Source organism: Struthio camelus, chromosome W (genome assembly GCF_040807025.1).
Source record: "Struthio camelus isolate bStrCam1 chromosome W, bStrCam1.hap1, whole genome shotgun sequence".
Lineage (NCBI taxonomy): Eukaryota > Metazoa > Chordata > Aves > Struthioniformes > Struthionidae > Struthio > Struthio camelus.
In genome coordinates, this window is record NC_090981.1 from 56636321 (window position 1) to 56653526 (window position 17206).

At 39.5% G+C, this 17206-nt stretch overlaps 1 protein-coding gene across 2 annotated transcripts in view; it reads left to right on the forward strand.

Annotated features, from left to right (window-relative positions):
• The window catches only part of LOC138064278 (atrial natriuretic peptide receptor 3-like), a 49496-nt gene extending 32582 nt beyond the window's left edge, over window positions 1–16914 (forward strand). Inside the window, exons 5-8 of one of the 2 annotated variants that reach the window (XM_068926058.1) lie at window positions 1081–1175; window positions 3939–4074; window positions 5655–5742; window positions 8794–16914. In XM_068926058.1, the coding sequence (XP_068782159.1) occupies window positions 1081–1175; window positions 3939–4074; window positions 5655–5742; window positions 8794–8905 (431 nt within the window). In that variant the 3' untranslated portion in view covers window positions 8906–16914. The remainder of the gene's footprint in view (window positions 1–1080; window positions 1176–3938; window positions 4075–5654; window positions 5743–8793) is intronic. The other variant, XM_068926060.1, reaches the window with a different exon arrangement.
• Window positions 16915–17206: the final 292 nt, after the last annotated feature.

The window sequence follows — 17206 nt, forward strand, 5'->3', positions numbered from 1 at the left end:
GGATCACATTTCAGCAGCCTCCCAGTGTGAGGACAGTTAAGCATTGAAACAGATCGTGCAGTCTCCCAGCTTTGAGGTTTTCAAGACCATATACATCTCTGAGCAGCCTATTCTGACCTCCTAGCTGACCCTGTTTGAGCAGGAAGTTGGACTGGAGTCCTGAAATCCCTTCCCACTTAAATAAGTTTGCCCAGCGTTTCCTAGAATATTAGTAGTAGTTACAAGTAGAGATGGTATCTAACACATGCACAATATCCACCAGACATTTAATTTATTCCTCATTATTAAAAACAAATATTGAAATCATCAGGAATCTTACGTGATTTCATGTATAGAATTTTTAATGTGACTTCATCATATGAAGGGCTGCTAAGATGAAGCCACGATCTGTCAATAAGAACGGTCTTCGGGAGTCTAAATTTTGTTAAAGTATGTGAAATAAGAGTGGCAGCTGGCCTAAGGGAATGTGAGATCCTACCCTCAAATGTGTAAAGGAAGGAAGTGAGTTGGGGTCAAAATTAGAAAATGAACAGCACCATATTAGGCAGTTAATCATATGTAAATGAATGCAGAATTTAATGCACATGGTTCCTCTTTTCTCTCGCACCTCCAATATCCCATCAGATGGGATACAATGCTGGATTAGCTGTATCGGTGCCCCAAGCCACATCAGGTTGTGGGGCTTCTGGCTGTGCCCTGAAGGTCTCTGCAGCATGTGAGCTGGACTCCCTTTGCTGAGGCATCATTAGCTGCTTTGGGGCTGAGCTCTCTGTAAATAATTTGCATTAAAAGTATTTTTGTTTTTTTCTGGCCCACTGGCTTTCTGGATAAGATTTTTCTCACATATTCCCTAGTCTCACACATTTGATATTTAAAAAGGAGAAATGTTAAGAATTCAGGAATGCAGACACCAAGATGAAATTACAATTTCTTTTGGAATGTCAACAAAAATGCTGGGAGACTGATGAGATTTCCTGTCATATCGGTCTGTAAAACCTGTCCACTGTTTTCTTGTTTTCCTTGGAAAGGCTTGATATTTTAACTAATTAATTTTCTAATTCCTCACATGCCATTCTTTAGGCATTGCAGGGCAGGTGTCCATTGATGCCAATGGAGACAGATATGGGGATTTCTCTGTGATTGCAATGACGGACCCAGAAGCAGGCACACAAGAGGTAAGGAAACAAACACTATTTCAGTTAGCCACTGATGAGTTACCCGGGTTGATGTAACATCGTATCATCTGTTTAGTTAATGGGCATCTGTTTATTAAATAAATACATTAAAATGGTATTGCTGAGTTTGTTAATATATATATTACCCTAACTCCAGCTGAAGCAAACAGGTACTTTACCATTGTGCTGTTAGTTGCAATGTCAGCATCAACCTAAACTTTGCTGGCCTTCCTCATTTCGTCAGAGGCCAGTAAGCTCAAATGCAAAGTGGCAGTAAACCTGAGCTGGACATTTTTATGTGTGGATTTGAATCTAATGAAGGAAACTCTCAAGTTATTGTTCATGTCAATGCTGCAGTAAATACAAACTCAGAAAGCCTTTTTAAATGTCTGTGATTGCTAGGGCATTTTGGTAGGTAAAAATGACTGAAAAACTTCAGCAGTGAATTACAGACACTTCCAGGAGTGTCTGTAGGAGGAGTAATCATCATTACTTAAAGTTAGTAGGACAAATTGATTGGGATAAGTTTGACAGGAACAGTGTGCATCTCTTCTTTTCGCTTAATGTGTTAGCTTTTTATCATGTTTATCAGTTTAGTCTAATTCTTCCAGGCTTCCTTCCTTCGCTTTCCTTCCCTTCCAGTTCAGGCTATCTTTTATTTCTTTGATGTTGCATTCCTCTTCCCCTTTAGCATACTTCTCATCTTAATTTCTCTGTGCTTTGTTTTTGATGATACATAAAAATATACATGCAAGTAACATATTCAATATGCAATTATTTATTACTAGCGTCCACTACATTCAATTCTGCCCTTGTACTTTAATCTGACTAATAACATGGTTTCTTTGATGCCTTTGTTTTATTCATTCTGCCAATTTCTTCCATGTCAACGTGAAAATGTTTGTTTCTCAGTGGAACTGAGCCAGATGAACCTGTGTTTGGCCAGAACGGTTTTCTAAATCCATTCATAGAGTTTCAAGCTAGAAGAAGACATCGGATTACTTAAGTCTGACCTCTGCTGCATCACAGGCAGGCACAATCCTTTACCCTTTACGGAGCTCGACAGTTTACATGTGACTAAAGCTCACCCTCTAAGAGGCATTCATTTTTCATTGGAAGACACTGAAAAACAGGGACTCTCTCACTTGGTCCCTCAGTGTTTGTTCCAGTGTTTAACCGCTCTTGCTCTTTTAAAACATTTGTCCTGTTTCTCATCTGAATCAGTTTGGTTGCTACTACCTATCTGTTCTTGTCAAGCCTTCCTGCATCCTTTCACGTTTACTAAGTCCTCTTGGTAGAGGAGGGTTACACTGTAATAAAGACACCTCTCCTATTCCTTTTTGATAAATGAAACAGTCTCTCAGTGAATTGCCTGCTGCCTGCAAGTGGTCTCTGAGGTTTTTTTTTTTTTATATGCTTTTTCCAGTTTACTGAATTTGCCTGTATTTTTGAACTAATATAAAAAGGACTTTCTTCTAAGATCTTAACTCCCAGTTGCAATACTGGGAGAGAAATCTGCTCCTTTATTTAATGTGAAATCTACCTTTGTGTACTTAATCAGGGCAAATGTTATACGCCTTCTAAATCTTTCTCTTCAAAAGGGAGTTCAGGTGTAAGATTTGAACAGGCTATCAGTAGCCTGAGTAAAAGAAGCATTACTCTAATATCTAAACACAGTGTATTTATAGATAGATCGTATCCGTAGTTGGTCACTTATGCCTTTTGATGTGCTCCTCCATCCCTGCTGATTCATTCAGTGTTTGTGCATCCTATCTGGCCTTTTACCTTTATTAGAGTGTATAGATTTTTGGGAACTACTTTCAGATGAGTGACCTACTACTGTTAGCACAATTTAGACCTGCAACTTTGCAGTAGATCCAGTGGATCTTATCTTGAATAAAGCCTGGATTTACTCTTGAGGACAGGACAGAAATTCTAAAGTATCTTGATGAATTGGTCTGAAATAATAGCACATGCTACCAGAATGGTAAACCCCAAATGCCTTTTCTATGTAAATATAAACAAATGCAGAATTACAAGGTAGAGAATAACTGACTCTGTAGTAATTCTGCAGAAGATGTGAAGGTTTTAGCTGAACCTCAGGCGCCTCCAGGTCCATACAAAAAAGAAATGTCCAGCTAGAAATGTGCAGTCAGGAACGTCAGCACTTTTGGTTAGCCCAATGTCCTGCAGACCTCCACTGCAGTACAACCATTCCTGAAGACTCAACCCATGGTGCAGCAATTGAAGAAAGTCCAGGGAGAGAGAGCAGCAGGAATATTCAGAGGGCTAAAAAATGTATGTGAGTTGGGTTTATATACAAGAGAAGGCTGAGGGGAGAGCTGATAGCAGGCTATGAATATGTAAACTGATGTTTCAGAAAGGAAAAGCCTCTGTGTCCACTGGCAATAGAATAAGTAGTGATGGATAATTACAACAAGGGAGATCTAGGTTACATGTTAGGGGAAACCACTAACAACAAAGATAGCTAAGCTCCAGAATAATTGCCTACAGGGCTTGTCAAGACTCTGTCTCTGGAGGCTTGCAAGAGCAGGTTAGATAAGCATCTGCCAGGAATGCTTTCCTTCAGCTGATCCTGCCTTGGGGCAGGGCATGGACTACATGACCTCCCAAAGACCCTTTCAGCCCTATTTTCCCTCATTCAACATCCTGCCACAAGCGTTCAAGTGATGCACCCCTCCTGTTTGTTTTCCATAGTCAATAGGAAAATCTTTTCTTTTCTTTCCTTTCTTTTTTGCATAGGTGATCGGGGACTACTACGGAAAGCAGGGGCGTTTTGAAATTCGATCAAATGTGAAATATCCTTGGAGTCACGGCAGGCTGAGACTAGATGAAAGCCGTGTTTCAGAGCATACAAACAATACACCTTGTAAATCATGTAAGTGTAGTGACATAATGCCTCCATCCAGGCTGTCAGAGAGAGGAATCCATGTGGTGATGCAGCAAAATAGTTTGTATTGGATTGCTTAGCACAGTTGTCCAACTGAGACTCCGTGGCTATGTCTCTCTGCTGACCGTTTGGGAAGCTAGAGTCTGGCAGCCCTGGATGGTACGTGGTCTGAATCACTCTTCTGTACTTAAATATGATAGTAATCATGATGCCTGCATAAGGCACTGGCCCAGTGCCCTGGAGGTTCTGGGACCTTCGGGGGGGCTTAAAGGTAAAATCTCTTTTAGTCAAAAAGAAGCAAACAAAGGATATAGCTGAACCCCCCTAGTAGAGAATAATCATATTGATAATTATCAGTTCGGGAGCCCCGTCTGACAGGAGCAGAGTTTATTCTCCCAGTGCAGAATGATATTTCAGTGCTGAGAAGAGGCACTCTGAGGAGTCTGGTAAGGTGAGAAGTGAAGAAGGTTGAGTAGGCTAACCACTGGGAATCCAGAAGGCTGTGACTACCCTCCACAGAGCAGGTGCCCTTGTTTTCCATCATACCGAGTCTCCAGACCATGTCGTACTGAGCAGGGCACTGCAAGGAGATGAGGGCAGGAGGATGGGGATGCTTGAGCGGCAAAGTGTGGTCTTAGGTCTTTGCAGGAAACAAATTCCTAGCCTTGCAGTGAAGAGGTATTTGCAGCTTGTTAATTCATCAATCCCTGAAAAGCCCTGTGTACATAGAGACTGCTTCCAGGCCGTGCCCTCCATGCTCAGCACAGATACACAGTGTAACTACACGCACTCAGTGCAGGTACACAGTGTAGCTATGCACCTTGTTTCCTTCCACACACGTTGATATACAGAGACAATCCCGTCAAAGGGTCAAGGATAAATGAAGAGGAGGAAGCTGCTTCATTTCTTTGTTTCTTCTCGTTCCTTCCCGTGAACCCAGGTTTAGGCATGGAAAGGGAGCAGGATGTACCCACCTGAAAATGCCATTGTTGCTCAGCTGCCCTGCATTTCCCAGAGTCACAGTCCCTGCTAGGGGCTGTGTCCCTGTTCAGACTTAGGGCAAGGCAAAGCTCACGTGGCTTTAAGTTGAAACAGCATAGGTTCAGAAAGAGCCTGTGGAGCCACTGAATAATCATACGGTCATTTCAGTAAACCTGGCTGATAGGTGGTTATGATGCTAAACCAGATGAAATGGGATTGTTTCTGTAACACCAGCTTAGGTGATATTCAGTGCTGATTCCTATTACATGACTTGTTATAATCACAGTACAGGTATTATGATTCAGACCAGTTTCTTAACAACATTCCTGCATGTCACATCTTTACGATTGTGACTTCTTTTGGCACTGACCTTGGGGGCTTGTTTAATCTCAAGGAAAGCAGGGACAAAAAATACACATGCAGGAACTGGAACTGAAGAAAAGGTTCCCATGGAGTCCTGAACTCTAAATGGCTTTTGTTATTGTCTGATGCTGGTCATTCATTTCCTAGTCCTGTGTATTTTCAAATATGTGAATGCAAATAGTTCTCAATGTGAACCCTGATGGTTTATTTTTCCCTTTTTCAAGCAGGTGGTCTAGGAGAATCAGCTGTTACAGGAATAGTTGTGGGTGCTTTGCTCGGAGCAGGATTGCTAATGGCTTTTTACTTTTTCAGGTCAGTCCAATTAACTGAAAGTTTCTTAAACTTTTTACTCTTTATCTAAACCTCTCTGGTCTTGGCAGCACATCCTTGATGTGAGGAAGATGTGAGGCAGGAGGCACCATAATCATTTGTGGTAAAATTCCCACCAAAGACTGTGAACACACTTTGACTGTCCTTATCTTCTGTGCATATCCAAATCATTTTATGGATTCAGGGCCTCATCCTGTAAACACTTACATGTCAGAGTAGCTTTACTCGAGGAAATAACTCCAGTGTGTTCCATTCATTCATGACTCCCTTGACAAAATGTCCTGGCCTTGAAAGCTGCCTTTGTTTGGTATTCCTTGCAGCATAATTGTGCAGTCTGTGATCATGCAAGAGATTTATATCACTTGCCTGGTATCATGCTTAGTTTTGATTATTGAGCACAATTCCACTGGAAGCTAGAAGGAGATTTCTGTTTTGGTTTAAGAGAATATTTGGGTTTCAAATCTGTATCTTTAACTTAGTAAACTGGGGTCGGTGCTGGGTGATTGATGTTTTGTGCCTGTTTAAGAAAAATGATGCTTATACTGTTGGTCAGCAAATCTAAAGTGCACTGACAGACCAAATTATTATAACACCTGTTCAGCATCCTATTTTTGGTGTGATTTATCCTCTTATGGCATGGAAAAGGCAAACAGGAGAACAGAAGTAACCTCTGCTTATAACAGTCAAATCATTTTCTTCAATGAAAATAATTACCTATAGAACACATTAACAAAATGAAGCAAGCAAAACCTACTGTGGTTCACCAGCCCGCATCTAGAGTTGCAAAATATCCCAGAGCCCAGGGTTATTCATCAAGTAATTGTAACTGAAATTCCATAGAGTGACTGATGCTAGCTGCATGGCCAGTTAATGCATCGTTATGAGAGGAGAGGACCTTTGCTGTCCATGTTATAAGAGAAAACTTTCCCTATGGCTAAAGAAAAAAAATTTGCTTGCATGTGTTTAGTGCTTATGTAATATATTGTTTGGGTCTAAGACAAGGCAAGGTAGCTGGGACTGATTTTTTTTTTTTTTTTTGTCTTTGAAAAGCCAAACCAAAGAGAAAATGTAAATGTGTCTACATTGTATGTCATCATAGGCTCTTGCATTTTTTTATACCTTCCCAATCTGAGATGATAACTTTTAGGTGTTTTTATTTTTTAGCATAGCTGAGAGGGAGTTCGTGGGTGGGGACAGGAAATGTGGCAAAAGACTCATCCTTAGCTGGTATAAAACTATACAAAGCATTCAATGTAGAGTAAGAAATCTCTTAAACTCTCAAGCATCTGACACTAAGATTTGGGGTGGAAATTTGTGTGAGCAAAGCTGAGTGTCTGTAAAAGCAGATATCCACACTTGAGCTCAGCACCTAGTCGTCTTATTTATGTTAAAAGGGGAGGCACAGGCTTTTTTTTTAGTGCAGTTCATGTCCCCTCATGTAAAATAGGTCAGAAGGATGCTTCCTAGAAAGGTCCATTACTCTCTATTGACTATTAAGGAAGCCGCAGGTATCTCAGATGGACCTGCATATTGGAGACATCTAAAAGCACGCAGGTGAATTTCACCCTGGAGATGTGATTGCACTCATTGAAAGGAGGAATACAATCAAGCCCCCAATTGCTCCTTTAGAATAAGCATATGAAACATGGCATATCAGGATGTATGGCTCAGATTTTCAGAAAATGCAGGTCTGGGACCTGTGTGCCTGGAAGCAATTTGTACCTGCAGCTTCTACAGCATTTGACCTGCATATGCACCTTCTGAGTGCATCTCTCTGATAATTTGGATCTATAATCACCACAAAAGGACATGCAGATACTGTTTTGAGTGTGCATATGAACTGTGTTGAAGAATCTGTGTTGTAGTTCTGATATGTAGCTTTGTAAGGATTTAAAGGTGAAGAGCTGCATTTCTAAAACGTGAGTCTGTCCTTGTGCATGAACTACTACTGTGCATTGTCTGACCTGTGAAAGGACTGACTTAAAAATGCATAAGTGAAGGATACAGGTTTTTAAAGTTTTTTTGGAGCCTACAGATACAGATGTCTAGGGGAGTTTTTCAAGATGCAGAGGTACCCACTTTCTATTGAACCACCTTATCCAGCTAGACGACCTTTTTAAAAATCGTGGTGTTCTGAAAATCCTTCTTTCATCGCTATATGTCTGGCTCTGACTCCTGCTACGCGTGCAGATGGAACAGAGATATCCTTGGCATACAAATATTTTGTCATGCGCCTGAACAAGCAGTACTGTATGCAGAGCAGCTGGACTAACACCCTTTTGAAAAATTGGTCCTGAAACTCAGTAGATGCAAAAATGCATAAAATATAAATGTGGGGAGTCTAATGATTTTTTTTTGGCGATCTGGATACTGATGAGGAACAGAAAAGCAATCTGAAGGCTTCTGTTTGACACACGAAGTAGCATTAACAGAATTCTTCAAAAGGACCTGGAGGAAGATGCACAGGAAAAACTGTCTGATGCGTGAGCAGTTGTATTTACTCCTTATCTGTCGTCTACTTCCCACTTCTTAATTCATCTTACTACCTCCACTGACATTATAAACATAGTAACTTTCCTCAGAGGGAGATGGGAGGGCTAGTTAGTTAATATATAGTTTCAGTGAGAAATGCAGCTGAATAAAGGGTCAGCTCCGTTGTTTGAACTCTGCAGAAAGTGCCTCTGTATACAGGAAAGAAATTTGGCTTTGATCAGTATAAAGCAGTGATGTGACACAGTTCACATGCCACTTCACAAAAACTTCCTAATCACTTAGATCAGAAATTTTCAAAGAAACAAATGTCTGTGTCTTGGTGCTTTGAGACTGCTGTGGAGAAATTAACAGGCATTCCTGAGCTTGGGTAAAATGTTTCAAGGCAAACTACTTTAATCTTTGACCAGAGTTTCACATTCTGTCACATTTCATTTTTCAACTGGCATCCAGCTGTCCCCTACAGGCATTCTTTATAAGGGAAGTCCTGTTATCCTATAGCTGGAGAACGATTTCTCACTCTGTTCTTCTCCTTTCATGCAGAAAGAAATACAGAATAACTATTGAAAGACGAACTCGACAGGAGGATTGTAACATGGGGAAACATCGGCAGTTACGTGAAGACTCCATTAGATCTCATTTTTCTGCTGCATAAAGAAGAAAAATAATCCCATTCTTCCTGGAAAAAGAGATTAGGGAAACGGACACAACCAAAGACATCAGTGTAAAAAGAAGAGGCTCTCGAAGAACTCACTCTTTTGAGCAGTAATTTTATCTTAATTTCTTTCAGAAGCTCAGGAATGATTTACTAATCACATTATGCCACATGGCCTTTCATCTCATGAAAAAAGAAAATGACACAGTTTGATCTTGTCAGATGTACCTAATGTGTAAAGACAATATTTCTTAAGGCATATACTAAGGGCAGCAGATTTGGGCTTAGTTGATGGGGATGCCTCTTTCTGTTCCCTTCTTTTTGTCTCCTACTGCCTCTTTCCTTAATGGCATCTCACTTGTGGGTATCAAATGTGGTTTCACAGGCACAAAGGTGTCTGTGGAGGTGCTGCTTTGCTGTCAGAATGAAAAAAGGGGTTAATCTGGGGTATGATCCTGCATTGCTGAATGATTGCAATTGATTACAGGGGATGCAGGATTGGATATATGGAGTTCAGTCCTGGAAGGGAACTGGCACTTGAGTGTAATTACTTCCACTGAGAAAGTGAGGCAGGTGGAAACACACAAGTCCTCCCTTCCTTGTGTGTACAGTATCGAAGTCAAAAGCACTGATTCTCCCTCGTATACACAGGGAGTCAGGAACAGCTCCAGTGAAGGACGTGGAGTTTCACTGGTTTAAAATAGCATGGGAGAAGACAATCAGGCTTCCAGAGAGGACTGGCTAATTATTCAGTCTTATATGTGTTTTATCATGCTCTTTTCTCTCCACTGCTGTCACCTTTCAGAGGAGCAAATATAGTCTATGTAGAGCCTGCTCCTGTTCCAAGTGAAGTCAATGGCAAAGTCCCATTAACTTCAGTGAGTACAGGATTACATCCAAAATATGTAAATATAAAAGATACAGAAGTGTTTGTATAGCAGAGGCAATTCACAAGAGGGTCTTTTTGTGTAAAAACAACATTCCATGCTAACATTTTATTTTTAGGATATTTTTTATCTTGTATTTTTCTATTGAAATATCTATTTTTTGCTTCGGTAGGGTTAAAATCAAGGGGAGTGAATGTTTTGAAGACATATTTTTTATGATAGGAGTAACATGCAGAGAAAGTCAATAGATGTAAATACATTTTAAAAATCAGTATTTGGGGAGGAGAAGGGAGTTCATGGATAATAACAAGCTTTTTGCTCCACTCTGTTCTCCAGGCATGTGCAACATGCAAATAGTTATTTAACTAGTATAAATGTGCTTATACAATTGCCTATATGATGGCCCTGATCCTGAAAATAATTAACTTTTCCTATGTTGGAGAGTCTCACATTAGTCAGTGAGACTAATCATTCATGTATGCACAATTAAACACACAAAGAACTACCTTCGCGACTGGGGTGGTAAAACACTACTGTAGGGCTAACTTTAATCTTGCTGCCATCAGTAGTGTTGGGAATTTTGCCATTAACTTTATTGGGAGCAAGACTGAATCTGTGATGAATTAGCTACTAACAGGTTGTTTTACGTTAGACAGAGGAGAGCTCTGCTTTCTAGTCAACAAATGGAAGCAAACAGTACATATTATAAATGTGACGAATAAGACCCATACAAATATTGTTTGAGAAAATCCAACTGCCAACTGTGGCTATGATTCTAATGCATGAAATCTTTTGGTTTATCCTATTCTGATTTCATAAGCAGAACTTTTTGGTCCCATAATTATTCTTTACATGAATGTTAGCCTCAAAACTGGCACTGAAGCCCATGTTCTACAAAGCTTTTATATTCTGAGAAGCCAGAGTGCAAATTCAGAGAAACTGTTTTGGGGTAGCTGGGAGTGAGTGAAGAGCAAAAGTTGGCTTTATCTTCCTTCAACTGTCTTTTTTCTGTTAATGTTAAGTGCATAGATCCCATAGGGTATTTCCTTGGACTGGTTTCACTATTTCTTACATTGCACTGTCTCTTAACATATGTAGTGGTTCATTGCCTGCCCTTTTGAAATAGTCTAATGTCCCAAGGCAGGGTTTCTCGAATTTCAGGGCTGCTTTAGAATAGGTGATGGCTGTAGAGCGCGTAGATGTGGTGGCTTTAGGCCTCGCTGTAGCAGAGCTGTCATTCATGTGGTAGATTCACATCATCTCATTTCCCAATGTTGACCTACAGTGTATGACTTCTACAGAGGTGCCTTGGCCAAAGTAACACGTAGGCCGATGGATGCTGTTTCCTGGAGTGGCCCCCTTAGACCATGGGCAACAGAAGGACGTTGATTAGAGCAGCAGTCATACTGCTGTAGTGTTGAGGTGGAAAAAAATACTTTCTAATTGTTTTTTGGAATTTTTTTTTCAAGCAGTTGACTTTATTTACCTTGGGGGGGAGGGGTGTGATTACTTTTTTTTTAAACTGATTTCAAAGGGAGTTTTATGTTTTGTTTTGAAATTACACCTTTCACTATTCTTACTTTCTTTTATCTGTTTGACTATTTTGCCATTGAAAAAGGGAAGGAAATTAAAAAAAAAAAAAAAAAGAGTATGATTTCAAGGATAAACTTTTTTAGAAATGTTTGCTCTGACTTGCCGTGCAGTCTGAGCTCACATCCACTGGTCCCTAGTTAGGGAGCATTGCAGTAGTGTAGATCTGTATTTTTCCTGTGCCAAGCACTGTTAGGTCAAACCTGAAGGTTTGGGCCAGAAGCAATCTGGCTAGGACAACAAATTGTTAGGACAATATTTTTATTGTGCCATTTTACTATAACTAAATCAAAAAAAAAAAGAAAAAGAAAAAGTATAATTAAAGGTCAGTCTTAAATTAAAAGTGTAATAATTTTGATCCCCAATTATATGAAACATTTTTAATCATGGCCTCAGGAAGTGTTTTGAGGTGTTTGAGATTTCTGCTGGTGGGATGCTCATGGAGGTCTGGTCACAACTTTACGTCCCAGCATCTCCAACCATCCTTCAAAAGGTGAACGATTCTTGCACATTAGAATGTTTTAGATCAATGGGTTGTAATCTTTCTAAATTTGGGCACACCTGTACAATTTTGCCATGGAGGTGTAGAGATCATGTCAGACATTTCACATGAGTAGATTCCTGTATAGCATAAACAAACTTACTCTTCTTAACTGCCTTTCACAGGGCTCTCGCTAATAGTTCTCAGATCTTCCAAGGACCATAGATCACAAACTGCTCTGAGTTTAGATTATTCAGCAGAGAGATTCTTTACCATCTAATACACTTTTCCTTTCTTGCTCATCTGCATTAGCTCAATGCCACAATGTTTAAGCTTCAACCTCTGTAAGGGAATGTCTAATCAAAATAATAATAATGGATTCTCAAAAGAATTTTCAAAACCTACATTTTTGGCTGCAACAAATTGCCCGTATTACAAACATACGTCTGTATTACAGAGCAGCACAAGGAGGGCCTTGACTCAGCCCAGCACTTTAGAACACATTTAAAATATGCTTGACTTCAGCTTCTAAGTGCTATGCTCACTCAGGACCAAAGGGTATGATCCTTGTTCTGGTTGAACCAAGAGGAATCTCTCCATGTACTTGAATCAGAGAAAGGTTGGCCCCGTAGTCTTGATGTTTATTAAGTCTTACAGTTGTGGTTGTTAACTTGAAACTGCACTTGTGGCTTTGCTTTTTTTTTTTTGTTTGTCAAAGTGAGATCTTCAGCTAATTTAGCATTTCTTTAAGCTGAACAATATTAAGTAATTTAATAGAGTCTTTTCTTGAGGATTCTAGGGACAAGTTATCTGACTTTCACTCCCTTATCTTCAACGTATTACAGGCTTTCACTGCAAGTTGGCTATTGCAGACTACTCTCCAAAGACAAAGATGAAGCAAAACTTTCAAAAGTACCTCTGATTTGGTATGCTGAAACCCGCAGCTTTAGAGTCAGATGTCTAGATGCCTTAGTCTGGGCCACAGGTACTTCTGGAAGTTTTGCTTATGAACGGTTTGTCTGTCCTGAGTTGTCTCAGCAGTTTATAAGCAGTTCCTTCTCTGATGTGCTTCACTGAAGACCAAACCCAGCTAAGTTCTGAGAACACTGAGCCATTGCTAAAAATTAGGATTGAGGGTGCTGTGCACCTTGCAAGATTGTGTCCAGAAATTAAAGAGGTATATTCATTCACTTCTGAAAATAAAAGAAATTTTAATGATCTATTTTCAGATTGTTTTTTTAGAAATGCTGTCTTGCATTTTTGAAAGTCTTTTGTTATTTTTTAATTGGGAATTATTAAGATGTGGCTAATGCTTTGAAAATCCTGGGAGGATGAGAGTTGTGCAGAACAAAATAAGAGTGTGTTGCCTGACAGGGTGTTTTATTGAGAGGTTGATCTCTGATTAATTTTTTGACTTGGAGATTCAATCCTACTCCTATTAAGCTGATGAAAAAAACTCTCATCGACTCAATGGAAGCAAGCACAGGCCCTTAATGAAGTGTCTGCAGGCTTTAAATTCAGCATCTTGAAGCAGTTCAGAGTGAATTTCTCAGCTTTGCAGTAGAACAGGCTGCATCAGCCTTAGCTGACCTTGGCTCTAGAGCGATTTTCACCTCATGAATGCCATAATGCTCCTGGAAAGCCAAGAATAGACATCAAAGACAGGAAGCCAATAGTCCTGGTCATAAATTTCTTTGGCAATTCAGTCCACCTTTTTCGGAGCTCAAGAGAGTTCCACATCCTTCGCTACCCTCCTTTACGCTTCAGAGTAGCCTTGTAGCCATTCTTTAAATAAAGCAGATGAGATATTTTTCTCATTTTCTCCCAGGGTAGAATGAACGCTGTTGAATCCCCTGGTTTTTCCTGCTTTTTTCTCTAGCTTCAGAAGTACTCTGAAGCGAGATAGTCATTTTCCATCATTTATTCAGAAATGCTTCCTCTTCACTGAGATATGGCTTTTATGTAGTTTCAGCCTTGCTTGTGACTGCCATGCTGTGGAGCTGCCAGCACAGCTTGCGTTGACCCTCTTCCGTGCCAGCCATTATCTGAGATCTAGACCCAGAGCTGTCAGATGTTACCTGTCTTTGTAACTGACCAAGTTGAAAAATTGGCTTGACCAAAAACTTTCTGAAGTTTAATTTGAAATTTGCAGCTGGTCTCCTTTGCTTTTAAGAACACCCAAGGCTAGTACTGCATATTTTGATTATTGTAGCAGTCCCATTAAAGCCAGCCTGATTACTGGGCATCGCTGGGCTGCAGGACTGGGTTGTAGTTCAGTCATATTTGGCTGACGATGTCTGTTTGTGTGGTGATGTCAGCTGATGTCTTTTGTTTTTGCCCTAATTGTTGATGCTATATAATGTCACCAAATGTAGTGACTCTCAAAGCAGGACAGATAGGAACAAATAGGTAAGTTCTAATGGTGTATTACTTATTCTGCTGGCCAGGGATATGTCCTAGTAACTTGTGTCACAGCACTGAACAACAAAGGGACAAATTTCAGCAAGGTGCATGTATTGTAGGAGGCAATTTTAGTCCTTTTCAGAAACAAAGATATATAAAAGTTACTTTTTGGAATATACTTTTAAAGAAATGCTGGAAAAAGTTTTGCCTTCAGGTATGTGCTGCATGTGTCCCCAGTCCCTCCCTCTTACTTTCTTGCTGTTGAAAGCACACGAAGATTTGTGGGTGTGTGAAACCTTTCAAATGGAAGAATGGAAGTGTTTGCACTGTGCATATCCGTGCTTAGAGGCAGAAATGAGTTCACATGGCAAAAGGCCTGTATTTTTTCCATTCTCAGATGCCTTTTAACATTGTAACTCTGAGACTGATGGAAAATGGTTGTTGAAATTAAAACAAATAGCTACTTGTGAGAGACCTCAGACCTGGCTGTCTACAGGGTCAGCAAGCTATGCAGTAGACTTTGATAGTGTCTTTTCTCCTCTAGAGAATGATAGGAAGCCTAAGCACTTTGGTTTGCCCCCATAGAAGAAGAAAGGGTGGTTATGGCTGCTGTTTTTAGGAGGCTATTGCTTGTTTTGATCAAGAAGATAATGCTGCCATGGCTTTGAGGTGTTCTTGGACTAATGTTTAATTATGTCCAGTATATCATTACATAGATTTTTTTTATTATGTTATTACTTCTTCCAGAATTTACGTTTCAGAGTGCCTCTTAACTGACGTACACCAGCTTTACAGCATATGAAACTGGCTTTTTCAAAAGGAGAGGGCTTAGAGTTCATTCAAAGTCTCTCACTAACCACTAAGTTAATATTCTACATCAAAGCCAAAACACTCTAAATAATCTGATACTGTTAAAGTTTGTATGTTAAGCTATAGTTCAGAAATCTTATGTGGATTCGTTAGGTGTTAAATCTTTGAAAGGTTAAAAATCCACTCTGTGAACTGTTGCTTGGTGTTTTTGTCATGTGAACGTTTCTAGAAGACACTTGAGCAAGCAAAGGAAATGTACCAAAAAGTTTTATAAAAATAATCATTTTAAGGTTTCTTTTGTAATTTTAACTGGTATGCACAAGGAATATACAATTCTCTCCCTAAACTCTGATCAGAGGTTTCGCTAATGTTATACTAAACCTTCAGCTGATGTAATCAGCACAGCTATGCTGATTCATACCAGCTGATGGTCTGGATGTTTCTTTCTCTGTGAACTGCATATGCAGGGTGACATAGGAGCGAGGCACCACTGAAAAGCCAATATCACAGTTACTAATCTGTGGACAGTTATTTTGGTGCAATGTGAGTTGATCAATGTTTCTTCCCATATTTAGTACCCTCCCCATTGTAGCTTTGTGGCAGATGTTGCAATGACTTCTGCAGCAAAGGATGCAAGAAAGGAAAAGATCTGTTGAAAATATGGGGAAAGTATCTGTGCAGTTGAGCTAGGGAAAAGGAAGAGGGAAAATACTCAGGGACTGATTATACTCCCATGAAGATACTGTTGACTCTGGTGAGGCTGGGATCAAACTCTTTCTGTACAGTACACTGTCTTTATTGTTCCATACCTAATTTCTTAAAGGCTCGGCACAAAGCCAGTTCACCTTTTAAATCCCACATAGTCCCCTTACATAAAGTTTAAATGGGATTTAAGTGGTGCATAGAACCTGGCCAGGGTGTGCTAGACCCTAGGTTGTGGTATTATCTAGTAACAATGTCTCCTTGACTGCGCAGATCTAAAAGTGCTGAGGACACTTGGGTACAGTGGCAGAATGAAGGCAAGGGCTGGAATTTGCTGTGTTTCTTGTGCATAGGCTGTAATTATCACAAAACTAAAAGGACTCAGGATAGACACTGTGGACGTTAACTTTGTCCCCTTTTTTGGGTGATACTGTCCATTATTAATGTAAAAATACTGGACAGCAGAAAAACCTAGTATCCGTCTAGTAGAAACAAATGAAAAGCTGCACAGTATATTGTACTGATGTAAGTAGAACTATCTGCATATAATGTGATTTTATTTATTGTTGTTTTTGTGTAGAGGAGCGTGAGTATTCATGACTGTGGATATAACCTTTGTTTATTTGTGTAATATATTTTATTTCCTTTATGACTTGGTCATTTAAAATATCTACATTCATTGGTGTCCTTTGACTTATTGTTATGTGCATTTTCTTTTAAACATTTTAAAAAGGCAAGAATATCACATACCCAAATTGTAACAAAATGTTCCCATTAAAGAAATAGGAATCTGATATCTCCCGTTTTCCTCGTGTCTTTTGTCACCTGTTCACTGTATTCTTGGTCTGTGATGTATGTTTTGTATAGAGGGTACTACCAGATTGCAAAGAGTTAATAACAGGAGGATTCATCTGGATCTAAGACACCATATAACACCCTGATTGTAAATATGACTAGCAATTAATTAAATCAGAATCAACTTAACCTAATGTTTCAGGGTCTGAGAAAGGTGTTATTCAGTATAAACACACTTAGAATATTTTTATGTTTATTCAGAGTCCTCCAGAAATACAATTAAATAGGAACAGAGTTATTTAAATACACTGGAACCTTAACTAGTAAGCATTAATTCTTACAGGCTGTATAGATGCAAAACTCACACATTTTACCAACCTACAAGTTCATTTCTTTGCAGCAATCTTATCAAATTTGGGACAATTCATTCTGTTTCTTTCCTGCTCTTTTAAATACAGTCTTTATTATCCTGTTTTGTCTAGCCTTCTGCTTTCTTTAGGCATGTGTCTGTTATAGCGATGTTGCCAAATTTAAGAATTGTGCTTGAGAGTATGCCAGGCCTTTAAAATCTAAAATAACTTGGAAATGAGTATGAGGAAGAAATATCTGATCAGACTTATATCAAAACTAAAA